This window comes from Sparus aurata, chromosome 12 (genome assembly GCF_900880675.1).
Source record: "Sparus aurata chromosome 12, fSpaAur1.1, whole genome shotgun sequence".
Lineage (NCBI taxonomy): Eukaryota > Metazoa > Chordata > Actinopteri > Spariformes > Sparidae > Sparus > Sparus aurata.
Window position 1 is genome coordinate 17,645,919 of NC_044198.1, and position 24,948 is coordinate 17,670,866.

A 24,948-nucleotide genomic window follows, 5' to 3' on the forward strand; every position below is an offset into this window, starting at 1 on the left:
GACATGCTTTGGTTAGAAACAATTGTTTTTAACCCAAAGTATGAGAGTTGAAAATTGCTGATTCTCTGATTGTTTAGCTTCCTGCTTCACTGTGATGTAATTAGGGGTTTTTGGACAAGCCAGTAAGAAGATGTTTATTGTCTGTGGAAACTATCCACAAAAATATGTTCTTGTAATACCAGATATCCTTTTCAATACCCCCAGGAGCACTAGCAAGCCACCACTGCTTCTGCAGTTTCAAATCTGCAGCCCAACATTTGTTTCCTAAGTCACAGGTCAATCGTTGCCCACATTTGTTTTTTCCCATGTTCCATGAAGCAAAGGCAAACAGATGGCTTGTTAAAGGTATTATCTGCACACTGTGGTGAGAGTTTAGTGCTTTGCTTTCATGGAATGTGCTGACTCGATGAAGATTGTGCTATACATGGCACTGCTGCGTGTTGTGCCATCTCACTATCGTGCTGTCAGCGTGGTTCACATGAGAAGGAAAGTGCCTGATAAGAGGCAAAAGGGTGAGTATGCATGTTATGCAAGATGGAGTGATGATACCTCAGTTCCGTGTCCGTACACAACTTCCTGGTTGAATTGCAGTGTCTGTGGTAGGCTGTCTGCAGTAGGGATGTATTTATTTGGGGGTTTTGGCACACTTCAGTGATTATTGATGTACTGTAGGTAGTTTTGTAGCTGTGGTATATTTCACTAGCTGCGGTTGCATTCCAGTGGTAGTGGTCAGTGGCACTGGCTGAGTATTTTCTGTTGTGAGAGCATATGGGATCTTGTCCCCGTTGGATGGTCAGAGACATTTGCAGTAAGCAAGTATGCGTGTTCCACTCAGCAAGTGTTATAACACACAAGAAAACATTTTTTTTTAAAGCATTTTCCATAAAACATACTAGCTGTGTTTCCATAAACATATTTTTATTTTTAAGAATTTAATTTAAAATGTCTTTGAAAATCAATGGCATCATTTGAAAAAACGTAGTTAAAAACTGTTTTTTGATATGCGTGTGGTTATTAATGTCTATTTTGAAAAAATAAAAAGTAGTCCTTAATATGACCTCAGTGGTTCTGAAGCTGTGCATTATCAGCATTTTCCTCTGGTATTCCCGTAAGATTAAGTTGTAGACTATGTTTTTCTTCTTCTTCTTCTTTGAGGTTTATTTGCAATTGGCAAGCTACCTCTGCTTCTTCTACTCTGTTTATTAAAGCTACGCATGATGTAGCCTATACCACCAACTTCTTTAACTAAGCTTTATGTATCCTTGTCTGGTTGCTCCAAAACAGTTGATGAAAAAGCACCATTTCAAATGGTCCCTTCAAGGTCACTTGACAACTAGATGGAAACACAGCTAATGAGAAGATTAAACAAAACACCAGACAAAACATTCTGAAGGGAAAGCTTTTTCCCCCAATGTTTTAAGCTACACTAAATTATTGATTAATGCATGAACATGAACTTTCATATGTTACTTATGACGCTGACGCAAGGGAAGCATCGTGTGAGTGTATTACTATGCTGTTCGGTCTGTGTGCATGGCACCACTCAAACCACATAAGTGAAATGCATACTGGTTCCAGTGTCTAGTCAACAACAAACATATAATTCTAACAAAAAGATGTGTCCAACAGGAGAACCACATGTCAAAGATGTTATTTTATTTTTTTTATGTGAGTTTCATGGCTGAGATAATGCACCATCACACTCACTGTGTCATAACAAACATAGCCTTTGACATGGTGGAGCAAAGAGCAAAGTTCACTCAGATGTTTTGGCATGCCACAAATCCAATGTGAAGTGCTCTGTTTGATCGCTTTGGTCCAGCTGCCGAAGTGCTTTGTTGACCACACATTAGCCTGCATCTTCTTGCAACATGTTTCCATGGGGTTGGATAGAGTGATGGAGGTCTTGGTGAGGAGCGGGTGAGTGACCCCCACTGTCAGGCCACCGGCCTTCACCTGAGCCGGGGCAAACAGAGCAAGAGGACAACTGACATCTTGGCTTCATTCATGGGTGGTAGTTTGTTTGGAATGACTAGGGGCTGGGAGGTCATGGTGACAGAGTAAATTATGGTGGGGAGTTAGACGCAGGGGTTGAAGGTTGGGCCAGTTGGGGGTAAATCATTGCTATGCTTAAGGGGGCCAATAGGTGAAGTAGGAGAACATTAGGGGGTCGACAAAACATTGAAGAGAGAGCGTAGGAGGATTGGGCTAGTTTGACCCCGTCCCTCTGAGGTACCCCGGCCCATGGGCTAATCCTCTTCCTGATGTGGGCTTCAGAGCTGTCATTCAGTCACAACCACAGAGTCACAGAGCTGATGTGAAGAGACCTCCCACCCAGAAGAAGCTTCCACCAGCATCAGTGCTGCCCCACACCCCCTCTGTAATCTGAGTCTACCCTGGTTCAGCTCCATTATATCCCCCCATCCATCGCTTAGCTACTCTGCTGACAAGTCTGCTGCTGCCTGAGAACTTCGCCACGTCTCCTCTTAAAGGGAGATTCAAGATCTGCTATTGTTTTTTGTCCTACACACTTTCTAGATGATTGTGAAACGAGGCTGCATGATTAATCAAAGTATTAATCAAGAATCTCAATATGGCCGAGAGTAATATCCAAATCGCAGGAGCTTAAATGTTTTTTGTTAAAAGGTGGAAATGTGTCAAAACAGCATTGTATTTAAGTACTGCTGTGCTGCAGAGATTCCCTGGCCTACAAATCTTGTTCGGCAGATGTTAAGTACCCACCTCAGACAGTATTACAAAAATGATCCTTCCCACTGACTGTGAATCTTATCGCGCAACACAGTGAGAACCATACGTATGTACCACGAAAAGGTACCAGTATACTGTGACACTGCTGTGCCCTTTTGGGAGATATTGTTCAAATATAGCAGAAAAAAAAGAAGAAGAAAAAAGTGAGACAATTTTGGTTCAATGGAAATATTATGATCATTATTTTTAATTTAATAGCAGTAGCCTAAGTTTTTCTGTGTTGTGTCAATATTTTAAAACATGAAGGTTTTGGCAATATTCTATAGACCCATAAAACTTAATTTCCTTGAACTGCTCGTTGATTTTACATCTTTTACCAACAATTTCTTATTTCATATCACCCCATCCCACCCCCCCAAACCCTATCCCCTCCCTATAGGATGTTGGCCTTGCGTAATCCCTCTAATATGAACCATTCATGAGTTGCAGACAGAGTGAATAGTGTAGTCCTCATAGGGAGTCATGGGATGTCAGCTGCACTCACTAGAATTTCTCTGCCACTCAGTTTTCCAGGAATATCAAACATAAAGGAATGATTTGGGACTTATCTGACAGAATGGATGTCAGAATTGGGTTTGCATGCATGGGTTAGCTGCAATTTATAGATTTTGACATCTACCGACAGTTGTATCAGCAGTAATGCAATATTTACAACATTCTTCACCTTTGTAATATTTGGGTACTTGCATATGTTTTTGTATACTAGAATGTATGTCAGCCACAATCCATATGGACCCTTGGCCCCAAACTTGCCTAACCCCAACTCAGATCTTGTTGTTAGCTAGCTGCTCATTAGCTTAGCATTCTGAAGCGTCTGCTGGAAACAACTTAGCGCATGTCTTGTAGAATGAAACACTAGGAAAGTGTTGCAGGGCAAACATTGTAGAAGTTCCTCGCTTGTAGTGCTTTACAAAGTTGTATTTGTTTCCGCCTTTTTCTTTATGGTTATCCAGAAAATTATCTGATTCATGACTCAGAACTGCAATACATCTGAACCCTATTAAGCATTGAGTATTGTGATCCGTTGCGCCTCTTATATGTTGGAGCATGCACAGGACATGAACCATGGTACAAGTAAAGGTTTTTGGGGTAAACTGGATGCAGTCAAGCTGTGATTCAGGTAAGTGTTCAGGGTTCAGGGAGGCTTGATATATAAACGTTACTTACTACTTTAGTTTAGTTTCACTGATGTGGCTGTTTATGTGTGCAGACTCTTGACTATAGCAAGACAGACATCTGCGACAAATACATGCATTTGCCTTCAAAATGATCTCCTCTCCCTTTCAAAGTGCCTCCTTTAGGCCATAGAATGTTACATTTGTTTGCTCTACGATACTGTAGGTGTAAACTGAATAGCGGCAAAACCTCAAATGCATGTCAGCTGCTGAACTAACGAAAGGAGTATTGCTCTGTTTGTTGTTCTTGCAGGCTCAATCTGAGATATTTTCTCTACTTCCTTAAATTTATCTGCTTTTGTCATCTGGGATCTCTCAGCCAAGAACAACAAGCAGCTACAGAACGGAAACACATCCATATGCATGCTCACACATAAGCCTCGCGCACACATAGGCGAAGGAAGGAACACACACAGACACACACCAACACTCCTCTTGCTCTCAGTGGTAGGCACATACATTAGCACATGCTTCCATGTGTAATCACCTGGTGCTATCATAACACCTTTGAAAGGCATATTACAGTGCCTTGTGCCTGACTTTGAGCGCGAGCCAAGATAAAACCTCTTTTCCTACAGGGGTCTTGAGAAGAATGTCTGGATGCACAAAGAGGCACCAGTGATGAAATCTTATCACATGACACCTTGTCTACGACTCGAGGAAAGTTCTTTGTAGTATGAATTGCATGTGAGATCAGTTACATATCATATCTAATCAGCTACAGATGAAAGTGTGGTGTTATGATGTCTGGATGGTTGCCAGAAGTCATGTCTATCACTGGATATCATCCATCACATACTGTACACACACATATGAAATTATTGCACCACATCAAGTGACACCTACACATGGTGTTGGCCATAACCTCTTTCATAGATATGCAGTTTATTAATGTCCCTGTCATTCTAAATGTTCATATGTATCCCACTCACTAACTTCTAAGTGATGAAGAATTCATATATCTGGGTAACATCTGCACGATGTGTTCTGTTTGATCCTTCTGTGCACAACACAGCATAGCAATTAGTAGTGAGGTCAGGAAGAATCAAGCATGCACCTAATTGGGAACAGGGCGAAAACCATGTTTAAACTGTTATCACACTTTGATGAGTGGCCTGATTTGACCTATAGAACCAAAGGATTCATTATGACACAAAGGTAACATGTGTTGATGAGCTGCATACTTTACCGCTGAGTTTAGTGCAGGATGTGGAAAATCAGTGGTGGGTAGATCCTGGATTGATCATTCAATCTGTATATGAAGTAACCTCCACAATCTGTTTTGGGACACTTCTATTGACCTGTGTATGACCTTTTAAACTAAAAAGACAGACAATAGCCTTGTGTTACTAGTGTGCAAAAACCTCTCAATGAGCTCAGCACTCACCAGACAATCTGGTTCCCTCTTTGCCCCCATTCCTTGGTACATGTATAACATTAAGTACATTCTCCCTCTAGCTCCAGTCAGCTGCAGTCAGCACAGTATATAAAAACCTGACATTGGAGGTTATGTCTGTAAAAATGCCCCTTCAATCAGTTAGATAAATGCAAGTGAAGATAAGTCCACATTTGAATCCCAAAAGTTATAAAAAGTAATCTCTGAATTCTCTTTGCATGGGCATTTCGCTTCTCTTTCTGCAGGAACACACCTCATCTTCCAAAGTCAGATAAAAATCTGTAGAGCTCTCTGACTGAGACCTTAACAATTAGTTAGGGAAGTTATGTCATGTCCTGATGAAGCCCTTTGCCCTAGGAAGGTGTAGACCTAGATACCTTAGGTGTAGGCTTGCTTGGCTGCAGAACTTAACATTTTATCTCGGACCACAGAGAAAGGCCACGGTACCCTCTGTGCGACTGTGCAAAGGAGTCTTCAATCAAGGCCTGCAGGTGCTTTGATAGGGTGATGGAGGTGCCCACGTGGGTAGCGTGTCATGTCAAAATGGCATCTGAGTTCTTAGTTTAGTCTGGAGAAATATTTTAGGATGGTATGGGTCCAGTACAGTGATTGAGTGTTTTGAATTTAATTAATGAGCTTGAAAGTTAAGGAAAGGACTTTTGTGCCAACACGTCTGAAGCTGCTCCATCGAGACCTAGGGATTTAACAGCTTTTTTTTAGTGGAGAAAGTTGTGAGGTCTTGTCAAAAAGTGTTTGCAGTAGGCTGCTGTTGACACTGGTTTTCAGTTTTTAGCCGAGAAAATCAATGTTGACTCTGGACACAAATCACAGCCTGTGATTTAAAATGCCATCACCAACATCACAAAATGTTAACATGCCAACTAACTACCTGTGAAAAGAGCAATCGATTGATTCTTATTTGTATTTGCTCTTTGTATTTTCCTCTTCTTCTTGTTCTGGTTTACATGATCCTACCCATCTTGTCTTGCAACTTGTCTCTTTGTTTTTGCTTGTTCTAGCCCGACTGTGCCTCTCAGTATGGCCTGATCATGCCATGCGATCACTTTTTTGGGCCTATAGCATAATAGCTAGAATCTACAAAAAGGAAATTCATGCGCTGCCTCGCTGCAAAGCAATATCTGTCTCTCTCTTCTTTCCATCTATTCTGTGTATTTACTCTCCTCAAAGATAAAGTCTCCCACAGCTTGACTTTTCCAGGGGCTAAACTAATTAAATTAGAGGGGGCATGTTTGAGTGTAGCCTGGAGTTGCACCATTATGAGCCAACATTGCAGAACAGGACATAGTGTAATATAAAAGAGAGTCTGTCAGGTCAAACACTCTGTGTTGATAATAATCAAGCCAACATAAATATATCATCCAAGGCAAAAAAAAAAGGCAGACATTTGCTGTGTGGAAATTCATTTTGTTACTTGATCTTTATGTCCATAATTTTTTTATATTTGGGACAGGACGGCTACTTTCGTCTGCAGGGAATGTGATGAGCAAGTACAAGAGAACTGGAAAAATAAAGAAGAAAACACAAAAGCCAGGGAACATATTCAGAAATCTGGCGAAGAAAAAACTATTTACTATATTACTACTACTTTTTTTTAATGCAGCATGAATCACCGGAGCAGAGCATGAGACCCTGTATTCATTCGAGTAAAGACAAACACATACTTGTACACCTCTAATGCAATGCGGTGCAATTTATTTTGTCTCTAATTTGTTTGTACATGTGGATGCTAAATACCTGCCTCCACCATTAAACATTTCCTTAAGAACATTCTGGTGTTCTTGGACTGCACTCAAATGGTAAACGGACAGCACTTATATAGCACTTTTCCAATGAACAAAGTACTTGGCAATTTGCATCTCATTCACTCATTTACACACTCAGAACTTAGGATTCAGTGTCTTTCCCAATGACACTTGATGAAGGAAACACAGCAAAGACAGCTAGCTGGCTACTAGCCTGTATGATCTGTACTTTCATGAGAGAAAATACCTCTCCATACCGTCAGGAAGCAGTAGCCTGTATTCGTCATTCAAAAATGGAAACCAGAAGACTTCATGATAGAAGAATGCAGATGGGTACACCAACCATGGTTGAAGTAAAAGCAACAGTTTTTGTCATCACTCTCGCTGATAAAGAGACTTCTAATCAAGAACATGTCAGAAAGACATGGCACTCTTGAAGAGGCAAAAACAGAAACATAAGGAGAAGCCGCACTAAATTGGTTGCAGCAACAGGTTGATTCCCCTTGACCAATCAGAGTAACTTCTCTCAACACTGATCTCCTACATGCTCAATCGGCCAAAAAGCTGCTGACAAGGGACAACCAATGCCAAACGGTGCAGGACACATTGCAACAACTAAGGCCATAGACGCTTATGTTGACAATTGGCCCATTGCATCGGGGCTCTTAGAACTCAGCAAAGGTTATGGCTTCAGTGCGCACACTTAAACACTTCCTTGGTTCAGTGCTTGACTTTAGGTTTGGCCTTGGGCGAAACCTTTGTGATACCAGAGCAATGTTTGCTGCTGGTGTAGCACTGCACTCTCACTGGGGACTATATGGCAGCAGTGGGTATAGTGGTTCATGCCTGTGCACTCTTGTTTAAGTTTAAAGCTGTTTGGCAGTGTCTTACCAATAGCAAAGGTACTGTGTATGTAAGGCAAAATGTATGCGTATATGCGTGCATGTGTGAGCTGCTTTGTGTAATTGGCACATGACTCCACATATTCCCTGGTACACATGTGAGCAGTACAGTATCCCTGCATGCTCGTCGTTCAATTTGCAGCATTGCAGAGGGCATTGCAAAATGAGGTCTATGGTACTTGATGGTCCACATGAAATGATCTATGGCTAAGCTACCGGCCCCTATTTACCCTCATTTACTGCACTTTTTCTTCTTATGATTTTTGCCATTTATTTAACCGATACTCATCATGATTATACACAAAAACATGCATTTCTTTGCCTATCCAATGCATTACACTAATTTTCCCCAAAGTGCCGTCATAGCCATGCACACCAAATATGAAGATGCAGGGATTTTTTTTAACTGCATACTCCTTCTTCTTAATAATCTTTAGTGCCATGTACTATTTGTATCAAGTTAAATTTCTGTACTTTTTTCGGACAGTTCTCAAAACAGTGCACCAATCAACAGATATTTTTCAGCATGAGCATACGTCATATGAGCACATAATGTCCTTAGACATATTAATGTAATAAAAGTAATATTTTCTTGATAGGCCCCTGGATGAAATACATAAATGCAGTCCATTGATCACCTGCCATTCAAGCAAAATGCAACCACACAACACATGATAATAAATGGAAACTCTGTTTCAGTGTATCGTATAAGTTAATAGGATCAAAGAAATCTGAAACTCTCACACACACTCAAACACACTCTCAAACACACATGCACAAACACACACACACACACACTAGCGCATTTTAGTTTCAAACTCTGAAAGCCCAGAAAAAGAAAACCCATAAAGGAGAAACCATGCCCATAAGCGACAAATCAAAGCTAGAAATGAGAAACCAAAACTATAAGCAAAATGAAAAAAATGAAATGAACGGTAAGGAAACTGTAAAGAAACAGTTGCAAATGAGAGTGCTGATATGGAAATCAGTTATCCTGTTTTGTAGTTTGTAAAAGTCAAAATGGATAGTTCACAAATTCAAAATCTTTGATTGCCTTTACATGTTTTTTTCATTTTAAGCTTTTTGTTCTGCTTGCTATTAAAAAAGTCTTAACATGAAACAATGCGTAATGAAAATTCATAAAACGGCTCCATATTTTTTCTCAAATTGGAGCAACCAAAGCAAGAGATTTTTTTGATGAGACTGAGAGAATCATCATGTTTTTCGTTTATTTTATCAGTGGATTCGGACCCAGTAAACCTGCCAATAGTTTAGACAGGGCCAGACTCTGACAGAAGCTATTAAACTTCTTTGTAACTTGGTAATATAAGTAAACACGTAAAGGCAAACAGATCAGAGAAAAAAGATAGTGAAAAGTGAATAACTTTAATAAAACAGGACAACTGATGTCACGACAGCACCCTCACTTGCACTTTGTTGTTTCTCAGTTACAGTTTCCTTCCCTCGAGTTCTGTGTCGTTGCTTTGCTTACAGCTTTGGTTTCTCATTTATGGCTTTGATTCTTTTTTTTTTTTGGTTTATGGTTTTGGTTTTCTCATTTATGTTTTTTTTTTTTCCTTTCAGACTTTTATTTCAGACTTCCTTATCATGGTGACTCAAGAAACCATCATGGCGACTTACACCGGCAAAGTGAGTAGTCCACCAATATTTCTCCTGTCCATTGTGTATTCATCATGATGGTTCCTTGAATCACTATGATAAGGACACAAAAGCAAAGCTGGACCCAGAGCGGGTAAAACGCAAATCATATCAGCGTGTGACTAGATAGGTAGATGTGTGGAAGTGTGCGCAGAGACAGATGTTTTGATTTGTGTTGGCTAGTGGTACTTTAGTTCCTAAAAGATTGCTATCGATCCCTTCTCCACTGGTTCGATCTGTGTCTCTTTTCTCAGTGTACGAAACTTTTCTTCAAGGCTTCACATTGTCCCAACACACTTGGACTTATGTCATTTTCGCCTCTCTCTGTACAGGGATGTCTTGCCACATGTCGTGTTCACCTACCAGGTCCAAACCATCTCTGGCCGCAGCGAGAGCGAGCCCTCCCCGGCATTGGTACATGAACTGGGGGCCCACTACTGTGGGGATGGACGCATCCAGAGGTAAAAAATCACGCTCGGACGATAACCGTAAATGTGAAATACGGCATTTTTCTGAAAGACAAATCTTGATTCAGAATGTGTTTCAGTGTTAATCAGCTCTGCAGTGTGTGTGTGTGTGTGGATGTTTTCTGAGTAATGCCTCCTGCTGTTTTAGTTCCAAAGGGGAGGAATGTGATGATATGAACTCTATGAATGGGGACGGCTGCTCGAGTCAGTGCAAGAAAGAGCCCTTCTTCAACTGTATTGGTAAGTCTTATGTCGTATAACATTTTCTATCATTTTATTTCTCTGGAGGAGAATACTGGAAATAGAAGAGAGTTTGACCTGCTCTATTGCAATTAGTAGAAGGATGTGGCTATAGTACGTATGGCTAACTGTGTGCCAGAATAATTGTTGGCATTGTACATTTTTGCAAACCAGGGATATGTTTAAATTTTCCACCTCAATATGTTGCAATGTTGGTAGTGTCACATGTAGCAATGCTAGTAAATGTATCCAGGGCCAATACACTTTGAAAATGTAGAATAGAATGGTCCTCTAAAGGTTGTTTTAGTCTAACTGAATCCTTGTGAAATGAAATAATGAAGAACAATTACTATACTAATTAGTGTTGACTGATCAACATGATTATTTGAATGGCCAAAAATGTAATTAAATGTCATCAAAATTTCAGGTCTGTGTTCCCCTTTGCTATGACATTATGTGTCTGTTTCAATCTGCTGACTTTGTTTAATAGCATGAATAATAGAAAGGCTGCAACGTTGTCGATGAGACCCACGAGCTAACTTTGTGAATGAACAGATTTGACATCTGGGAGTTTTATCTGAATACTTCCTGCCTTTCTCAAAGGAATAAAAATGGCATTAGATATCATAATCACTTTGACCTCTTGTTAAAAACAATCTGGAAATCATTATTCAAAAGGGTGAGTCATGTTTTTTTTACATAGTTGAGTGACTGGCATCTCCTACGTAGTTTTTTCTTCTTCTTTATGAATAGATGGATGGTTTCCTGTCCAGTTCTCCTGCTGTCTGACATTCATTTGCCCCCCTGTTGTTATTGTGTGTGCGTGTGTGTGTTAGTGCATGTACAGTACATGCATGCACACACATGTGTGAGCCTCTGTGAAGTGGCCACTTAATCCCTGTCAGATTGCTGGATGACTGCGTTGGCTGTGCTGTTTTTCCACCAACTGCAGTGCTCAGGGGTGTGCGCAAGTGTGTGTTTGTCCAACACTGTCTGACATAGTTGTAGTTTTGCACAGAAATCTGACACTATAATGATGGGACCTTCTGTCCATCTGTCTGTATGTGTGTGTGAGAGAGTGCCTGCTTGTCAGTCTTTTGGATAGTAAAAGAGAGAGTTGGATGAGGAATTGACACTAAGTATACAACAGGGCCAGGGCTCCAGAGTCTGGATGAGCCTTAATAGGCTATTCACACGACTGAGCCTAATTATATCTGGGATTGACGAAATTCGACGAGTTTTTTACATACGACCCCACCTGCTGTTACAATCCCAATGGCCTTGACTCCAAAAGGCACCGAGCCACAGTCAACACAGGTGCTGATTAAGCATAAAAGAAAAAGCTGTCTCCTTTCGGCCGCATTCATGTTTCACGCTATCACCCCCCAGGTATAGATTGTTTTGACAGCCTCTCTGTTCATCTCATTGCCCTGCTTCTTTATTCAACTATCTTTCTTTTTTTGCTCTTGCACTCAATCACCTTTCCAGTTTTTTTTTCCGTTATCTGTTTATTCTATCCCTGTCCAAATTCAAATACTGTAGCTTCTCCTTTTCCATCCTTTTTCTCTCCTTTTCTCTTTGTAACTCGCGCCTTCACCTATTACTTCTGCAGATTTCACAAGCCACTGTTTGAGCTTCCTCCCGCCTCAGCCTCGCTCCTTCTCGTTCTCCTTCCTTGCCTCTGTTCCCGCTGAGTGAGTGGCGGGAGCGTATTCCGTATGCCCCCTCAGTAGCCCCTCGTTTCACCATTGCCAGAGCACAGAACTGACTTGAGTTTTTGGCTGTGCTGGAGAAGGCTGGAATTTCGAGGAGGAGGCCCCGGCCAACTTGGCACAGAATGCCGCCTTTCCCCCTAACTGGAACCCCACCGGCTGACACTGCTGTAGCTGAGAGCTGAGAGCAATGAGGCCCAGGCAACCTCCATGCTCTGCTCCCCTCTCCTCTAGTCTATAAGCTTTCAGATCCAGACCTTAACTCTGGGTGGGACGTCTGTAAGAATTACGGCTGTATCTTTCTTTACCTCTTGACTTTGTCTGGTTCCCCCACTACGCCCCCTCCTCTCTCTGTGTGTTAGTCTCTTTTGCGCTCATTTTATTGCTCCCTGCCTTTCATTATTTCTTTTTGTCTCTTCTTTCCTGATGTGAAAATATCCTCTCATCTCTTTTTGTAGCTCCTCAGACACTCAAGAATTAATCTCCTTTATCCATGCACCTTTTATCCCTTACCCTTATTTATCAGGTACACTCCCTTGTCACCTTCCAACAGTGCACCGGATCAATGCATTGTTTTCCCTGAGAAACGAAAATGCCCCAAAACGCACTAACAATGTAAACGAAGGCGAGAAAATTATTCATGGCTCCTTCCCTTTATCTGGATCTGCACCAAAAGTTAATGGGATCCATTCTGGGCCGAGACCCATCCTCAAGTCAGATGTTGTGTTGTTGTGTGGCAGATTTTACGTAATCGTGCTGACAAGCCAACCAACCAACCAACCAACCAACCAATCAACCAATAAACAAACAGAAATAATTGCAAATTAGTTGATGATGAAGATAATCATTAGTAGCAGCCCTAAAGAGGAATGTGTCCAGCTTATACTTTGGCTGTGCTGAACCCCTCAGTTTGCTGAAAATGTTATTATTTTATTAAACAAACATAATTTCCAACTTTGTCTCTGCTGTTTCTTCACCTGCAGAGGAGCCGAGCATGTGTTACTACTATGACGGTGACGGCGTGTGCGAGGACTTTGAGCGAGAGACAGGTGTGAGAGACTGCGGCCTCTACACCCCCAGTGGTTTCCTTGACCAGTGGGCCTCCAGTGTGGAAGTTTCCCATGAAGAGAAGCCCTACTGCTCTGGGGAGGTGGCTGCCGGGTACCCTGCTGTCACTAAGGTAAGGCCATACACAATTTGGCCTGTTCGTTATGCTGTCTATGTATATGTCGTTGAATTTGTGATGCAGTTTTGGTAAGACTATGCTTCTAAATGTGTGTTAAAATAGAGATGTATAGCGCAACACCAATACGTTTGTGCACTGCCCTCGTGGTCAGTGGAGCAGTTTCACTTAATGAAAATGGATTAGATCCGCTGTGGGCACGCTGGACCAGACGTGCCGTTTCATGTCTATGTCCCATATATATCAACCATTATTGTTGATCCACTTAAAGAGCAACGATAATGGCATTGCGTTTCTTTGTCCAAGAATATAATATCAAATATCTCGTTAATTGATAAATTGCATCATAATTGGTAACTAAAAGAGAAATTCTCCTTCATTCCTTCATTGTTTTGTCTGCAGTCTCTAATTTATTTACAATTCAGGGCTACAGCTTTCTCAACCACAATTCAATTACATATTGATGATAGTGAAGCCTCAATTTTTTGCCAGACACAAAACAACTTCTTTAGCTTGTTTGCCAGTTAAGTATTTCTAGAGATTGGGACACTTAATTAGATATCTCCCAGTGTGGGTGCAGAAGTTTGCTGCTCTCATTAAAGTAATGCTTATTGAAGAGAAAGAAGAAGCCATCGATTCCAACCAAGCCTGGTCGAGGCATTGATCTGTTGCTGTCGCAACGCAGAAAGGAACTGATTGCCCAAAACGTTAGGGTGAGGCATACATTCATGTACACACAGGACACATAGAAGTGCAATTAGATTTCATCTGATTTGATAATACACAAAGTCAAAGCTAAGGGATGTTGTTGAAGTGTACTTTCTCCTTTTTATTTTACGTCCATTATTGTCTGGTTCTTTAACAGCTTTCAGGGTATTTGTCATTCAAATAAAATGTTAAAATGCTTTGGGTGACATCAATACCAGTGTTGAATTACATGCTTAAAACCCATACAAAGGAGAGACAATGTGTTAAAACTGAAAGCTGGACACCTCTACACGGACAGCTCTCTCTCCTCAGAGGCATGTGTGTGATGTTGGAAATGTCTGATGTTGGCTGTAAAGCTTGTTCTCACTGCTGATGATGCATTTTACAAGGCCAGTGAACTAGGCATTGTTGAGCAGCTGTGGTCAGGTGCCTTGCTCAAGAACACTTTGGCAAGGGTTCACAAAAAAAAACAAAGGTAGGCTCGTAACCGACACCATTTAATGCATTTGATATTTATATGGCACCGCATCTGTCTGAGAGAAAAAAAGAGCACGTTCCAACCAAGAAAATTGCAGATGGTTTATTCTCTGAGAGGAATGAGACACCAGTGGAACATGTCCATATAGCCATAAAGAAAGGATTTCTGCTGTGAAGGACACATTGTTCATACAAAAAGCACTTTTACTGTGGAGAACACACTGTTCCCCAAGGGTCGTATCTGGTGAGATCACCTCATTACAAGGCCACTGACTGTATACTCTATGTGGACACAGAAGTGCATGTGCACGTTTGGAAAATATGCAAACGCAGGTTATCAAAACACAGCGGACTTGTCACTATCTCTCTCTCTGCGTCACTCTGTAAGTTCTCACATACCTAACCCTGGCCCTTAAATTCCAGCTTGTTAGTGTTCATAGTGTTCATAGTGTCCATGCAGTCACTGACATTTGTTTTTCCACTTCAGCAACATGCACTACAGGAGCATCAAATGCCCTCTCTTCAGCGTCAACTTTGATTACATGGTGCAGTTTCGAACATATGCACAAAAAAACAGAAAATAAAAACCCGCTCTCACACTTGTTTTCTTATGGTAGTTAAGACCATAATTAAGATAAAAAACAACGCCTAAAATAACTGATTTCAGATTCTTGTTCACACATGTCCTTCTAAGCAATATTGCAATTGCATGCATGTGGCGATGGCTGTCCTGGAGGTTCATGCCAAAGATCTCTTGTGCGGAGTGAATCTAAAGATGAAGACCCGGCAGCAGTCTTGCCTTTTGCTCATGGATGGAATTGCCGCTTTAGAACACTGATAACATACTCAGTGGCTGATCCATAGCAAAAACAAAGTGATTGAAGATGTTACCTATTTTGAAGGAGCTTTTGGTAATGTCTTGCATCTGGTATTTTACTTTTTGTATTTTTTTTTTGCCAACAATCAGTCATGATGACAACCTGGAATCAGCCATAGAGTGAAGAGTCATTTTTCAGGCATCTGGATCGTATTCACTGTCTAGGATACTTTGTTCTAGTTGTCTCATTTTGTATGTGATTGTTTTACATAAGAAAAGTGATGCAAAAGGCATTTGTTGTGATAAAAAGTCCAAGCCTCAGAACTGCAAATGTACCTTTGATGCTCTCCGATCTTTTGTTGAGATTTTGATGTAATTTTTTCTGAGCAATGTAGTCTTCCAAATGTGGCTTTGTATATCCAGACCCACATATTGCTCTTGACAGCGAGTTAGAAAGCTGTTGGTGCAGTTAAATTGTTTGGCAAAATTTAAATGACTGTCATCAGTATAAAATTTGCGAGGATTGAGTAATGGTAACAACTGCTGGGGTACAGAGCTTATTTTTCTTTATTCAAGGGAGCTGACATTGAATACATTACTTCGGAGAAACTTAATATGAACTCAACTCATGAAGTCACCTTATTTGCGGCTTGAATATGTTACAAACCTCAGATTTGGTGAGAACTTGCAGCACCCTGACATTGAGTTGACTCATGTTTTGATGGAACATAGTTGGATGTTTCGATGTGAAAAGAGAAGTGTGCCTTCTGTGGGTAACAGATCAGTGATTACTGGGAATAAATGTAGTTTGCAAAGTTTTCCACCGGTTTCTTGAACCATTTCAAGGACTGACCTTATCAGTGATGCTTGTTGAAAGAACTTGGCACCTGCCTCTTAAGCAATAGACAGTAGATAAATCCATGCTTTCCTTTTGTAGATGATGACAAGATCTATTTAGCACTTACAGAATTTTGCAAAATCGCTGGCAATGTCAAAAATGTCCTAATAGTGTCAGTGGATAATTAATTGTTACATAATTCCCTGCCACGTCAAGGCAAACTAGGCTGTTGGAAGATGTCAGGCAATGTCGGCATCTGCATGACGCATTAATTAATACTTGAATTTGCAGGCTTCAAAAGGTTAATTGTGCAGTGACTATACTTATACTTAATCTTTGATAATGTCCTTCTCATACTTGATGACACCAAGGTATAAATGCAGGGCCTGTTGCGACATAGTATCATTTCTAAGTGAGCGCTGAGTGACCACGCATAAATAAGCCTAAGGGTGACCCTGTCAGAAGCTAAGCTGCTGATGGAAATGTTCTTGGGTTACATAGCATGCACATTGCGGTTACAACACACTCATTCTCTCCTTGTCACTCATATGTCTTGTATACTAAACTCATAGGGAACTTACAACAACCACGAGTGCAGCAAAGATTCTTACGCTTGACAGGATCAAAAATAGAGATACAGTCATTTCTTGGTCTGGATCTTGGCACATTGAGTAAACGTTTGATCTTGGCCAACCACACCCCAGAGACAATGTCATTACCACGGCAAAAAAGCCAAAATGACAGTAAAGTTCTCTTCCGGAGTTATTGTCTGGTTAACCACGAGAATCCATAATCCACAATCCACAAAATGTCTCATCATTGTCCTTCCAGTGGTTTTGGGTCGAGAAAAAGACAGATGTATAAAGGGAGAGAGGCCAACTGAGGCCCATAAGTGGGATAGAAATGCCAAGGGAGTGTACAAAGAAAACCAACATGAAATGTCTTCACAAGGTGTTGGGTCACCGCAAGCCACCAAGACAGCGTCAATGCTGCTTGACTTCTGCAAATCTCTGGATCCTTACTGGAGAGGTGAGTAGCATTCTTCCATAAGATATCTACTATTTTTGTCTGAGAAAAGAAACTGAATTATGAAACAGAGCCACATTCTAACTAATATTTATCGATTAATAGTGAATATACAAATGCAAAATTCAATTGCTTTCATTCTGATACCTGTTGATTTTTGCATTAAATTAAACTCAATGGAAAAGAGGGTGCCCCCAACAAAAACAACAGAACCAGTTATTTAGTAAATAAATATGCTACACATGTTTATGTTAAAGTGTCAAAGCCTTGTAGTGGCTGTTAAGGACTTTGACAAAGGAGAACACTGTCTACTTCCCATTTTAGGCTGAAAGCCAACAATGGTTTCTTTTAAACATGCCTATCACCTTTAGCCGTTACCAAGACATTTATGCTTTGAACCAGATCAGAAATTGAGCGACAATGATCTGTAATCGCTTCTAAAGCACTCATCGTGCTGATAAGGGCATCAGATTAGATTATACTGGCAGGGTTAGTTACTGCCAACCACTTTTCAACATCAAAGTTAAGGAAAATGACACTATTCATTTAAGAATTGCTTCCTTTCTCCTTCAACCTTGCTATCATCATGCTATTTGCTCCGCCACCGGACACAACTTTTCCTGAAAAAATTAAGGCCAGATTGCGACACGAAAGATGGGTGTCTTTTATTGTGCAGCCAAAACAGGAAGAGACATTGACATTGTCCCCAGGTTACAATGGACCAACTGGAAAAAGTGTTGAAACAAAAGTAAAAGACCCCCACTGATGGAAGAATGAGCAGAGGGGCATTCACTCGATGGAGGGTGCTGGTGTTGTGTCAAAGTCTGTTCCCTTGTTCATAAGCATGTCCCCTTACCACTGGGACTTGAGAAGTTCCGAGGCCAGCATTCACTCTACTAGAGCACCAAGTAACAAAACCTGCATAGTTATTGATAGAACCAGGTGTTTTACTCTGTCTTTTCATTTTGTAGCACTGAAGTCAAATTGGGACTTTAGCTACTTTCCCAAACTTTGCCTCAGTACCATGATGCAAAGCCATTAAAAAAACTGCCTGAGTCTGAGTTATTTGTAGTTGTTTTAGTTTTATCACAAACCAACAGCACATTGCCCTGCCTTGTTGAAGTAATGGCTTACTTCATCCTTTGCGGTTTCATTTAATCATGTTTCCATGTTCATGGCTCACAGCTCTTTGGTAGAGTTGGGCTAAAGATGTGCTCGCCTGATACGAGACAATGCTAGTGTAACAAACTCTCTGTGTTTGTGAGTGTTTTATGTCCTGAATGAGTGTGTTGGGGGTAGGGAATGGAGAATGGATAGTAAATCATTTCCTTCTGATCTAGTAAACAAGTCCTGCATTTGAATTGTGTATCAGTTCTGTTTGATGTCTACAGAAAGTCTTGATCTGTGTGTGTGTCTGCATGTGTGTCTTTGTGTCTGAGAGAGAGAGCGAGAGGCGGGCAGCAGCGATAGGGATCTTTGCGGATGCAAGACAGCAACAACAGCACAAGAAGGTACTTGAGGAGAAAGAGAGATCGTGTATCTGCACGAAATCTGAAGTACTATGTACTTGTGTGCGTAAGGAGTATAGACAGAAATATACTTAAAGACGGATACAGAGGGATGCAGAGATACACATTCATTAAATGCCACAGTGGATAACAATCGGAATATACAGCAGTTGAGCTTAAGATTTCTTCTTTAACTTCTGAATCTTCAGACACCAAAGCAAAGCCAAGGTGAAGGATGGGTAAATGATCCCACATTTAATCCACTGCTGAGAGAGGGTTCAGCAACATAAGACTGAATGTTGCATACAGCCATAAATACATACTGCCCTTTTGTACACAATAGCTTCGTAGCCTGCAGTCTACCTTTACAGAATGTTAATGTGTGCTAGATTTCTGTTAGAATGACACACATTCATTTTTGGGTCATAAAGTGTGAGTCCAAGCACAAACTTGCAGAGTTACGTGCAGTGTTGAGGTAGAAACTACGATTATAATGCTTTGGCAAGGCTTTTGTAGTCCCCTATATGCAAACGTAATATAGGTAGATGGAATATATGAATATATATATATATATATATATATATATATATATATATAATATATTAAAAATCTAAAATCTATTAAAGATCGTATTTACATTTACCTATGCCAATTGTACGTTTGGATGTTACGTTGGAAAGATATGTCACTACACATATAACCTGTATATATATATAAAATATAATTTAGTATGTGTACATATACAAATGTTTACTATTTGAATTTTTATATGTGACATGATATAGCAGCATATACTGCCATATAGGGATTCAACATATAGACATATTCAACATATTTTTTTATGTGTCTATATATGTACAAATATTAATATGAGTGTTCCATATATGTTGTATATTTTGTTTCTGCATGTTATTTTGTTTCTGATTCTTGGATGATACAGAAAGTGTGGTAACATGATGAAAATGGCAGGGACAGAAACCAAGAAATGGTTAAAGATTGAGAGGGCGGAGGAGAGGTTGAGATCTGTAAATGAAAGTGCACACAGCAATTAGGTGCTGTTAAAGTAAATTATATATAAGGATACTTTATATACTGGCAGACGTGAGATGAAAAAAAATGCAAGGAATCAGAAATACAGTTGACAGATCAGCGGTTGTAACTGAAGGTAAAAAGAAAAAAATCTGGAAATTACTTTGACTGACAGTCTTACTACATTTAAAAGAAAAAACATCATTGAATAAAAATGATTGTGAAAGTAGAAAATGGACCCGAAACCACTGTTATTGGCCATTCCCACATTAGAATGTCCTCAAATGAGCAGTTTGATCCAATCAAAATACCATATGGACACCAGAGAATGTATGAAGTTAATAAAGTTGAAACACATTAATGATCAGAAAAAAAGGCCCAACTGCCAATAAACAATCTAGCCAGGTTTAATAGTTATATTGTTTTGATTCGTTGACCCTTTCTTTTCCCTCTTTCTACGTCGGACTCATTATGAGATGTTGTAGGAGACCAACAGTAAGAATACAGAAAGGTGGCTTCAGCTTACTTAAATGATTCTCCTTACACACAGGTACACAGTCAGACGGAGACTCACACTGAGCAAAACACACACACCCACAGCTCCGACTCCATGCAGGATTATAGGGCAGGTCCATAGGGGACGGAAATGTACTACTGCTGTCTTTGTGGAGCAGAACATAATGTTCCCCCACTACCACACCATGGAATATGGTGAGCCAGCTCGACTTGCTCTAGGGGGATTGAATTGGAGAACTGGCCCTAGCAACTAACCTGTGTTAGTGTGTGTCTGTGTGCCCATGTACGTGTGCAGACCTTCACGTACATGTATGTAGATGAGTTTGTGTGTGTGTGTGTGTGTGTGTGTGTGTGTGTGTGTGCGTTTGAACAGCAAGCCAGGTGATTTCTCCAGAGAGGGCTGCTGCCCAGGCAATCTCTGACGCAACCTCTGGGCACCCCTGGAGAACACTCCCCTTAATTATACATTAGCAACAGAAGGGATAACATTTTAGTCCTCTCACGCTGCAAGAAAATCACCTATATATATAGTTCACCCATCTTCGGATGTAAAACAAACATATGTGCATAAGGTCTGAATTAAATAACACCTAACACGTTCATCTCCAGGCAAGCAATGCCTTAGAGGGAGAGAAGAGGCACTGTAGAAGATTCTAAGATGATTCCAGCTGGTAAAAACAAGGAAAATGACAACTGGCCCAGTTCTGTCCCAGGTCCCTCAACAAAATCAGGCAATGCGCGTTCAGTTAGTGATACACGCAAACTGTATATAGGCTGCCGCAGAGTGTGCATTTTCCTACGTGCGAACGAAAAACACAGGCAAACTTGCGCATGCAGTCGCCCCCGCTGAAACACACAAACACACACACACACACACACACATACACACGTGCCCACAAAAACAAAAGCTCATACAGTAGCCGAGCTCGTTGCTTTCAGCGGCGCAGGAAGGCCAGCTCCTCTGGCACTGTCTCTCTCACCAACATTCCCCCAAAACCACTCGGCCCTCTTCAGGCTCGGTGCCAGTGACATAAGCGTGTGGTAACATAAAAAAGAAACCTCTGGGATGGCGTTCCTTTTTCCCTTTTACTTTTTCCCGTTTCAATTATTATTGTGGTCTCTGCCATGTGGAAACCTCATTGTGACTGGTGTATTTTTTCATGGCACTGATGACCCCCGTATAACATTTTCAAGCTGTTAATATGCAGGGTTTTTTTGCCCTGTTTTATTGAGCATAGGGGACCACTGACTGAGGGACATTTATATTCTCTGCAGACGCATCTGTTTTCAACTTGCTGGCATTGTACGCACAACCAATCCCTATACATTAGTTTGTGGTCCACGGTCCCTGCCACCCAGTCACTCCTCGCGTCTGCCCCTGATGAAAGTGGGATAGGTAAACTGCGTAATTGCAGCCACTCACTAACTTTTACAGCCCCTTTCTCAGTAGGGCATGGAAGTGGCCCATCATTAGGCCTGAACCAATGAGACGGTGAGCTTCAGTGGGTATGGGTGGGGCTGGGTGACAGGACATTACCTCACACACCAGGCGCTCACCAGCATTCCAGTAAACCATGGGATGGTGCTTGGAAACTCATACTAGTTTCTCTCTGTTGCTCTTTCTCTCCACAAATGCCTCACAGATGCTCACTCAGTGCGTCCCATGCTCGGGGTTCAAATTCGTATATATACGTGCCTTTGACAAAGAGGAATGGAAAAGAAGAAGAAGCAATACCTTGTGATGGAAATAAACATGTTTTTTAGGAGGTGCTGTGACAGAGTAAATATTCTCCTTGGAAATTTTCTTCATTCGCACGTGTCCAGAATTTCCACAAATCCAGAAGAAAAAAGGCAAAGTAGGTCGAAAGCCTGACCTCACAGAGTCATAAAGCAGGATATGAAACAAACAATAAACTCAGCAGGTAGGCTCTCATATCGACTCCCGGTGCAGCAGTTCTCACACTGAGTCGATTGGATGTTGGAGTTGATGCATCACGCAAACTGAATGAGCAGCTTGGATGTGGTACTGATTATACTAACTGCTAAAGTAACTGAATGGAGGCAAAAACCAGGCACAGGATATGAAGACTTAAGACAATTGGGTTGGAATCATTTGGGGAAATGGGAACTTGTAAATTGGTGTAGACAAGGGGAATTGCGGGAAAGCTGGTCGACAGAGATACATTCTAACAGCACAACAGAAAGGCTCTTACAAGCCAAGCCACTGATAATATCTACCAGCATTTTTTTTTGTGTTGCTTTCTTCCACGTAGCACATAGCATGTGAGACATTACGGTATCGTGATGGTGTCCTCATGTCTGTCAAGATGTATACCATACATGCGTACGTTCCCATGATCGCTGCTTCACATCTTGACAGCACATAACTGAAGCCTCATTTGTACACAGTTCAGCATTGTATTTTTTTCTGCAAAACCACAGATGTGTTAAATTTGTATGTTTTACATGTATCACATCAACATTTCTACAACACGTGTTATTTCATGTGATGACACAGCATCGTTGTGAGGATGTAATGTTAGCAGTAACACCTGTGCAAACCACAGACGCATCCAGTGTCAACATGTGTACCAACTGTGGCATGTCACGTTCACATTTTATGCTTATTAGCCACCTTTTATATCAGCAGGTGGAGGGGATGGTGGTTGCATTGTTACAAACCAACAAAGGTATTTTGAGACACCTTTGGGACATTTCCAGCAGTTTTTGTGCAACAAAACCGGGTGTCCTTTTAAGTAGACCTGTAGAAATAGAAAATGCAACCGAAACATATGTGAATTTGGGACATAAGAAACATTCAGTTTTAAGCTGTTGTTTTGCAGAAACGCACTTAGCTAACATTTATTCTGGCGATTAGGTCTTCAGCTTCCAAGTGCATGAGCTGACTTTCTCATCAAGAGGAGAAGGGAATGGTGACACATTGGTAGCTAGCAGAGAAACAGGTATTTTGCAAGATTTTCCAGTTTCCATTTTGGAGTTCATACATTCATCCCATAAGAAATGTGTCCAGACGATGACACAGGAATATTTGCTTGTTAATGTATTATAGTATCACATTTCATTATTGACCCTTTTAGATGCAGCATGGCTCTACAACAAGCGGGCACTTCAATCTGAAAAATGACATGTACTGTTTGTTAAGTAAGTAAGGAAACCTGAGTACAGCATGTCTGAAGAGTCCTGAGCCGAGCTCAGATCTCCGTCGAGCTCCTGAAGTGTTTGGAGGATGCAGGTCGGACCTTTGCGCTGGCCTCCTAAATGTCTGAGGGCCTCAACAATCCGCCAAGAACACATGGCCCGTGTTTGCGCGCGTGTCTGTTTGGTTTATCGATTCGAATCCAAGATAGGACATTTTGACTTCAACATCAGCATTAAAGCCAAGGCGGGTTGTAGCATATGTGTATGTTTGTCTTTGAGTCTGTGTATGTGTTTGTACACGGATGTGTGCAGAGGTGATCTAACTTCACCCTGGCGCCAAATCTCCATCACATGGGGGCCGGGGTGGGGGCTGTCGCTGAGGTACATTATGCTTATTAAAGCCATTATTACTGTCATTACTCTGTCTTTACTAACAGCGCCGCTCTCCGTTTCCCCCCTCTCCAAGTTTATGTTTTACTTTATGCACTCAATGAATGTTTTTACAGTGCGGACGTTATTTTCCGGGTAATGAGGCTGACAGTTGCACTCTCTCTTTTCTGCTCACCTTTATCTCCTCTGGTTTCCCCCTGGCTCAAGACGCTAAGCTTTTTCCTTTTATCTGAAGTGGTGATTTACAAACACCAGTTTGTGTCTACAGACTGGGGATTGGCTGTTGTCTGCCAGTCCGACAATCCAGCTGGTAAAATTTAAGACCATGTGTGTAACTGCCTGTTTTTGTGTGAGTGTGTGTGTTTTTGGGTGAAGACCTTGAACTCATCTCCTGTGTCGCTGTTACTGTTTTCCCAAAGAAGGCGAGAAGTCATTCTGTTCCAAACAGACGTCTCAGCATTCGACTTCTTTACCTTATATTTGGTTGTGGTTATGTTCTGAATCAGAGCGAGGGAAATGTGTGTTTATCAGAAGTGATAATTTTACAGTAACAACTTCCACTTTGGGGCTAACACGAGCATTGCAACATTTGCTTTTCCCGTCATTTGTCACAGTTTTAATCATCCATATTTTTTTTTTACCTCCCAATCAACAGATTTTCCATATCTTCCCCTTTGCTTTTTCTTCCAACTGAGATGCTTCTTTTGACTGTCTTTTGTCAACAGGTCATGCTGCGATATTTTAGTTGTAATCAAGCAATCCATTTGAAGGTCTGCCGGCAGGTGGCATGTTTTATAGGCATAACATATTGAAGGCAAACAAAAACAAGTCTTGAGATGCATATGTGCTTGATTTCCATATTTTGTTTTTGCTTCTCCCGTACAATGTATTTTAAACCCAGAGCCTGAATTTAACATTCACCTCGAGCGTTGTTTACGACTCCTGCTTCACTTCTCTGTTGGGGGCATTGATGGAATTATCCAATGCTGTTAAAATCTTTTGGAAACACATAGATAAGGTATCTATTGTCACGATTATATTACTTCTCCATAGCAGACACACAAACACACGCACAATGTTTTATTGTCTTTATTATCACAGTAAATCTCTGTGTGCAACAGGGCTGGCTCGGGATACCACATCTTACAAAACTACAGTAAATAATGTGTTTGACACCATGCCTATTTTCTCCAAATCTCTTTAAAAAGTGATTT

The 24,948-nt window shown here is 41.0% G+C and overlaps 1 protein-coding gene across 2 annotated transcripts in view; it reads left to right on the forward strand.

The window, feature by feature from the left end:
- pappaa (pregnancy-associated plasma protein A, pappalysin 1a) overlaps window positions 1-24,948 on the forward strand; it is a 98,361-nt gene that overhangs the window by 28,790 nt on the left and 44,623 nt on the right. For both annotated transcript variants that reach the window (XM_030436660.1, XM_030436662.1), the window contains exons 8-10: window positions 9,997-10,125; window positions 10,280-10,371; window positions 13,067-13,263. In XM_030436660.1, the coding sequence (XP_030292520.1) occupies window positions 9,997-10,125; window positions 10,280-10,371; window positions 13,067-13,263 (418 nt within the window). The remainder of the gene's footprint in view (window positions 1-9,996; window positions 10,126-10,279; window positions 10,372-13,066; window positions 13,264-24,948) is intronic.